Source organism: Olea europaea, chromosome 14, assembly GCF_002742605.1.
Source record: "Olea europaea var. sylvestris chromosome 14, O_europaea_v1, whole genome shotgun sequence".
Lineage (NCBI taxonomy): Eukaryota > Viridiplantae > Streptophyta > Magnoliopsida > Lamiales > Oleaceae > Olea > Olea europaea.
In genome coordinates, this window is record NC_036250.1 from 2,727,652 (window position 1) to 2,735,588 (window position 7,937).

General features: G+C 31.9%; 1 protein-coding gene across 1 annotated transcript; it reads right to left on the reverse strand.

Annotated features, from left to right (window-relative positions):
• Positions 1-3,047: 3,047 nt before the first annotated feature.
• LOC111408785 (laccase-15-like) lies at positions 3,048-7,316 on the reverse strand. The gene is made up of 6 exons (XM_023038553.1): positions 6,994-7,316; positions 6,356-6,507; positions 6,000-6,244; positions 5,771-5,899; positions 3,537-4,475; positions 3,048-3,428 (listed from the first exon to the last, which is right to left on the reverse strand). Exons 1-6 carry the CDS (start codon positions 7,084-7,086, stop codon positions 3,298-3,300), a joined length of 1,689 nt encoding a protein of 562 aa, XP_022894321.1. The 5' UTR covers positions 7,087-7,316; the 3' UTR covers positions 3,048-3,297.
• Between the last annotated feature and the right edge of the window lie 621 nt (positions 7,317-7,937).

A 7,937-nucleotide genomic window follows, 5' to 3' on the forward strand; every position in this document is an offset into this window, starting at 1 on the left:
GTTTAGGAATGAGCAAAAAGTGCATAAATTAAAGAAAACATTAAATGAATTAAAAATAAGCTTCACGGACTTGATATAATCGTATAGATACTTATTTTGTGAAGGAGGGGTTTCAAAAATGTCCTTACGAGCATACATTATTTACAGAAATTGAAGTTGGATGCAAAATGTTCATTGTATGCTTATACATGGATGATCTTATTTATACTGAAAATGATAGTGACATGTTTGAAAAAATTAAAGGAGTCTATGATGCCTGAATTTGATATATCAAATGTTAGATATTGATGCATTATTTTCTTGGCATGGAATTTGTACAATCTAGTGATGGTATTTTTATTTCTCAGAATAAGTATGCATAAGAAATTTAGATAAGTTTGAAATGAAGAATTGCAATTATATTAGTCACCAAGCGATACAAATTTGAAATTTAGTTGTCAAACTCAGGAGAAAATAAAGTTGTCAACACTCTATTCAAGCAAATTTTAGAAAGCTTGATGTACTGCAACAAGACTTGACATAATGTATAAAGTCAGTCTTATTAGCAGGTATATGGAATGCCTGAAAGAGATGCATATTCTAGTTGCAAAGAGAATTCTTCGATATTTGTAAAGCATTGTTGATTTTGTGATGTACTACAGAAAAGAAGAAAAATCTGATTTGATTGGCTTCACTGATAATTATTATGATGGGGACTCAGACGATCGGTAAATACTTCGAGCTATGTTTTCATGTTAGGTTCAGTGGCTGTCTTATGATCATCTAAGAAACAGGCAATTGTCACTTTATCAACTACAAAAGCTGAGTTTGTAGCTAAAATGCTCGTGCTTTTCAAGCTGTTTGGTTGAGCAAGATTCTTGAAAAACTTCATTGCAAGCAACATGGACCTATTGAGATTTATTGCAATAGAAATTCTACAATTAAACTCTCGAAAAGTCCTATTTTTTTATGGAAGAAGATGTGAAATATCATTTTCTAGGAGAACTAATCAACAATGATTCCATTGATCTTATTCTCTACAAGAGTGAAGATCAAGTTGTGGACATAATCATGAAGCTCCTAAAATTTGTTGCATTTGAAAAAACTTAGAAAGCTACTTTATAACACCCCAATTTTTTTAAACTCTGGAGTGTTATAAAATTTTACTTTTCTTTGTATCAAAGGCGAAAAGATAAGAATGAATTTCTTTAAGAATAAAATAACTGAAATCTTCATAAACTTTAAACTAAATATGGAAATTGTATATTTAAAAAAAATAAACATGTTCAACTAACCAATTAAATAACATGACTTTAAACTTTAAACTTTAAACCAACTAATAAATTTAAAGATAGCCACAAAAAAAAAAATAATAATAATAATAACCCATAATGTGCATTTTGTTTTTCTCTTTCTTCTATCCACTTGGCAACCCATATCACCGTCCTGTCACAGATCCAATCGACCCATACTAACCTGTAAGATTATTGTAAAAGTGCATATTTAAAAATAATCAATAGGATACTTGTAGTTTATATAAACAATTATATAACAATAAATAAACACTTCATACCACTCTTCTCTTATGAAATATATCGATAACCAAACGACACACCCATCTTAGATCCTATTAAATTTTCAAAAGATTTCATGACTCAAAGGTCCACTAACGATTCATGTATATTTAATTGAATACATAAAAGTATAAAGAAACAAACCACTTTTACAAAAGTATCATACCTCGTTTAATGAAAGATTGTAACTAATGCACATAAAAACCCTTTTCCTACATTTATTTTCCCTCTGTCTTGACTCTCTCTGACAGTATCTATGAATAAATATTCTATGGTGAAAATTTCTCTTGAATTCGTGGGGTATTTATAGTAAAAATAAATATTTACAGATTGAGTTTTAGTGAAACAGTAATACAAAAGCCATGTACCACCACCAATTGGATAAGAATGGTTTCAAATGATAGAGTTAGAAGTATATTCTACTATTAGTTTTTTTCTTGTACAATCATTCCATTAAAAATTGAACACTTGGCCAACTTGTAAGGTCATCACGTGTAACTAGGGATGAGAATGACCACATATCAATCCCATTCCAATGGTAAATAATTTCAAGGTATTTGACAATGTTGTAACTTTATCCATTTACCAATTAAAGAAAAGAGTGATTGGATCTATCAAAGATAACCCTCCAATTTAAATAAAATACTAATAAATGACAATTTCTTTAAATGCCAATATTTTATGCTTAACTTATTTGAATTAACCTTTTTTTGAGTCAAAGAATTTTAATTAACTACAAGCTACAAAAAGAGTCCAATATCGATACACTTATTTTTCCTTTATCGAAATCTGATTATTTGGCCAAACTAATATTAAAATTAACTATTCCACTTTAATCCCTCAACTTTCAAAATTATTAAAAGGCATCTAGGTCAAAATCTCTATCCCCAAATAATTAAATTCTATAAACATTCGAGGCATTACATACTTGGTGTCTATGGAAAGACTGATCTGAGAGAATGACATAGTAGCTAGTCTTCATTAAACTCATGTTTTTCCACACTAAGTTAAGGGTGGGATTGTTAGAATTTTATTATTAACTTTTTTTGTGAGCGAGAAGACATGGTCTTTGCTTGAGTAAATATTTTACCTAGTCTCTAGGATGCTAGCTATTTTTTACCTGATTTTTGGGATAATACTATTCGATTGGGTTATTGGCAAATTTCTTGCTAATTTAATTTAGGTCCTATGGCTATATCCTATGGCTATAAATAGCTTACTTTGTAAACATTTTTATGCAACCAGTTTTCTTATTCCATTCTTGGCTTTCTTCTATTCTTTAGCTCATTTCAAGAAAGGAACAACTTCCTTTCTTAAATTAACGGGTGCTGAAAAATTAATGGGTGCCTTTAGCATTAGCTTTTCTTGTCTTTGTTAACTGCCCATATGTTATTATGGAATATTCTAGAATGCCAAATTCTTATTAAAATTAACATGCCAGGATTTAGAAATCCAAAAAGTCCTAATTTTGGATCTTAACATTTATTCACAGGCTTGAAAAAAGTCCACACATTAAATTCACCGAAATAAATTTCTCAAAATTTTGAGCGACACAAATTTATTTTTCTAAAGGTAATAATTAAACTAATAATTCATCCTTACAAGTCGTATACAATTCGAAGCAAATTACAAGTAATCTCTTCATACGATGTTTTACATCTTCAACATATAGTACAGCCACATCGGCTAAACTTGATGTATATATATCATCGATAGAATAGGAAAGTTGCAATGTGCCACAGCATCAACATGGGGGCATATCTGGAGGTGGAGGCAACATTCTAGCATCTTTTCCCTTGCCATTTTTGGTAATGAATACCATCTCCATTCCCCAACTTATATGGCGCTCTAAATGGCAATGCATCAACCAAACTCCTACATATTGAATGAGAGTTTTAAGATAAGCTCTCGAAAATGATGATCAAAAGATAGGAAAAAGATATATCGAGTATACAAAGAATTCGAGGAGAAAATGTCACATACCAGGATTACTTGCTTGGAATCTGACTGTTGTCCAACCGTTTACAGGAACTGCAATAGTGTTCATTAGTGGAGGGTCGACAAGATTATAATTCGCTGGATCAGTGTTGTTATCAAAGTTTCCAAAACCCCATCCAACTACATAAAAGCTCTGTCCGTGTAAGTGCATAGGATGGTCTATTCCTGCAACTGTGTTTGTTCCCTGGAAAACAATCTCCACGGTAGAATTATATTCAAGAACTCTTACTCTTGTGCCATTTTGAGGCCTCCATAGGGCTCTAGGGACAATGTCTGCAGTAAAATTGAAAACGAATGGTGGATCACTAGGAAAGTTAACACCAAAGACATTTCTGATGCGCCGATAGTAAGCCTGAAGAATTGCAATAGTAGGCTGCACGAAGGTTATATTATTCACACTTGCTCGAAAGCGCTCGTTGAATGGCCCTTCACATGAATTATTAGGACATGGGGTTAAATTGATGGAAAGTGTAAACAAATATGCATTTGTTACATTTTTAGGAACGTCGACTGGATAATCTTTATTTCCTAAACTTCTGAGTCTTCTTGTGAAATTAACTGAAGCACTTGTATCATTGAAGATGGGAAGACTTGGAAGCAATGGCGAGGATGGAGGGGTATAATTCCCTCTGTACTCAATAATAGCTGTTGTGGTTGTGTTGTCGTAGTTTCCAGCACTAGCATAAACGTGGGCAGCCATGTAGTAGTGACTAGGTGTTTGGTTAGCTTTCAACAAGAAATCAATGGTTTGTCCTGGAGAGATGGCAATATAATCACTACTAATTTGCTTTGTGTAGCTAGCATCTGATCCAACGATGGTGACACTGTGGTTTGCAATAGAAAAGAACATAATGTTGTTCATGACGGCATTAACCATTCGAATCAAGTAAGTTTTCCCATATTCCACTGTCAGCCTAAAAGTATCTGCATTCACAAAACGATTACAGTTATATATTAGTTCAAAGTTTAATACTATATCATTAGAATATCCTTCATTTCCAAGCAACGCAACTAATGGAGGAAATCAAAAAGGGAAAAGAAAAAAAAAACAATAGAGGAAATCTCTTCTAAAAAATAAAGAAAAGAAAGTTATACAATAACACTATTTACATCGAGGTTGCAGGGAAATCATTTTGAAACTTCACAATTATAATAATGCTATCTAGCCCCTATTTAGTAGATATTAAAATTTAGATTTTAATCTAAGTTAAAGTCAACAATTAATTTTAATCATATATTTTATGGAGTCCACAACTTTTCAATCACATATTTTATTAACTTTTATCAAAATCTACAAAAATTTTTATTTTAATTCCAAAACGGGGCCTAATATGATTTTAGAACACTAATATAAATAGAAAACTATATTAAGTCCAATTTAATGAACTCAATATTCTTAAATAAATTGAACATATAGTATTCTTCCACTTGGACTTAATCATGACCTTTCATGACTCCAAATATATTACAATTCATTACCTAGCATGAATAACGTTTTGTACTTTTGTGGACTTAAATTTGCACCATGTGCATCTGTATAATTCTATTATCATTTAATCTACGGTAAAGCTGATGACTTGTTCTTGCTGTAAAAGATATTTGTTCAAGAAAAGTAAAAAGATAAGAATTATTGGGATATGTTTGGCTAAGCTTGAAAAGATTGCTCAAAATTAAACACGTTAGTTTTACAATAAACAATTTTTTATTTATAAAATTTGGAAATTCATAAATTACTTATTTTAATAATAAAGGAAGGGTAACTGTCAAATTAGGTAACTTTTTTTATGTTAGAATCTATGAAAAAATATAAGTTATTCAAAGATATTAAGAAAAAAAATTATTTAAAACAACTTCTACTTTCTTTTAAGCTTAAAGCTGAACATGCTTATATATTTGATTGTGATTAACCATACTTTTAAGTTACTTATTTATCTATTATTATTTCCAGATTTACTCAATACTAATAAGGCTTTCTTTTCAAACAATTTAACATTTAATTAAAAACACTAGAGAAACCAACCTGATCTTGAGCATGGATAGAGATCTCCAGGTTGTCCATTTATGAGGAAAGCATCAGAAACATTTGGATCCCCTCCATTACCAAGAAACTCGGTCAGAACTGCCTGTATATCACTATTCCACCATTCTCCTGTATCACACCACCAGCTCCAAACATTCAATTTCCTTGTCAATTATTTCTTTTTTTTAGAGAAACCAACCTGATCTTGAGCATGGATAGAGATCTCCAGGTTGTCCATTTATGAGGAAAGCATCAGAAACATTTGGATCCCCTCCATTACCAAGAAACTCGGTCAGAACTGCCTGTATATCACTATTCCACCATTCTCCTGTATCACACCACCAGCTCCAAACATTCAATTTCCTTGTCAATTATTTCTTTTTTTCTTTTTTTTTTTAGCAATCAAATAACATGTTAATTTACAGTACCTAGTATGATGGGCACTTCTTTATCAGGCTTAGGAAAAGGATAATTATTTTTCTTCCTGGGATAAATAACAATTGCGCCGTGCACAGTGGCGCGTGACCAATCGCTATGGGCGTGCCACCACAAAGTTCCTATCTCGTCCGAAAGCAAAATCTTCTGGCTAAAATTTGACCCGGGTTGTATGGGACATTGAGTAATATACTCTGGACCATCTGACCATGGATATCGAGGTTGCTTGACTCCATGCCTACAAAATTGATTTCAGTTAACAAGCAAAAATCTTACAATTAAGTATTATCCAATATTGTGTGCTAAACGTGCACCGGTCGAGGCACGAGTGAACATATGAGATTCCTACCAGTGAATGGTTACATTTTCTCTTGCTCGGTTTTGCACATCAACAACTAATGTATCTCCTTCATTGGCATATAAAGTTGGACCTGGAAATTGTCCATTTACCACTAAAATGCTCTTGTTGGTGCAAAGCCTTGTGTATGGAGTATCTGTCAACTGCAAAACCCAAGGAGTCCTTCAGAGTTTATGGTGACTATTAACTGCTAGAATTTATTGTTTTCAAGAAAATTGGACAAAGCTACAAGTAAATTGGTATAGCTAAGAGGATTTTATTCTCTGACTTGAGCATCAAAGGATTTATGTGAGAATGTAGTCGAAATTTCTCCTTGCTCTTGTTGCTTCAAGTAAAAGAGATGGTAGCTTTTGTTGAAGGGAGATTTAACAAGAGGTGGAGTTCAAGTATCAAGCAAAAATGAAATTAATTACTTCAAAATATCTTTGGAAAAAACAAAAACAAAAAAAAAAGAAAAAAAGAAAGCAAAAATCATTATTCCTATTGATAATGGCTGGTCCTTATTAATAATGACCACAACAGTGACACCAATTATGAATCCCACAAGATATGCCTTAAAAAATAATAAATATCAATGCACATGAACTTGTAACTTATTTCGTAATCTTCATGGCAAAAATTAAGCTTACCACAAACCTATGGCGACGGATGAGAGCAGCTTGAATAGGCAGCACCCCTCCTAAAAGAAGAAAACCTATTAAATGTAAAAGAGAAACCTTCATATTTCACTCACTTCTTGAAACAAAGATATGAGCATGTGAACCCTCCCAAGCTTTTTATCTGTCTTTAGGATATGCATACAACATATATATAACTATATATATGAGAGCTGGTTTTGACCACGCTAAACATGAAGACGATTAGTTAGTGTAGCACGTCTCTAACCAATAAATTCCAAATTTGTGTACCAAATAAGGAATTCAAGCAATATCTTTATGTTCTTTGATTTTTCAACTTGGAAATTCATTTTCAAAGGCTTTGAGTTATGACAACTGGTAGAGGTTTTATTTGGCTCTAAATTACGATATTCTTACTTTAATAATGTGACTGAAAGTGAGGGATATGAATATATATAGCAATTAGTGTTGATTCTTTCTGGACAATAATATTAAATAAACAAATTACACAATAATGGATGATAATTAATTCTGATAGGGTACCTTTGATAAAGTTTTTTTTAATGTTATAAGCATATATGGAATCTTATAGAATGCGTCGATGAGAGTTGTGAATTATTATTTTTTTTGAAAAGGCCAAATAAAACTGCAGTTGGGAGACTCTCATTGGTACCGACTGTCATAGTTACATTCTGGACGGTAACTAGCATTTAGCGATTCCATATCCCATGTCTCAGAAAAAGAAAAATGAAAAAAATGGTCGCTGTTGGCACGTTTTTATATATATATAGAAACAAACAACTAGTGCGAGCCGTGGGGCTTCTTTCTTTTCATTTTCAATAATTTGTTAATTAAAAATAGAAAATGTTTCTGTTTTCTAGAAATTTGCTTAATTTATTATTTTGACGTTAGATTAAGCTTAAAATAAAGTAGAGACTTATTCTTTAAGTTTGTAT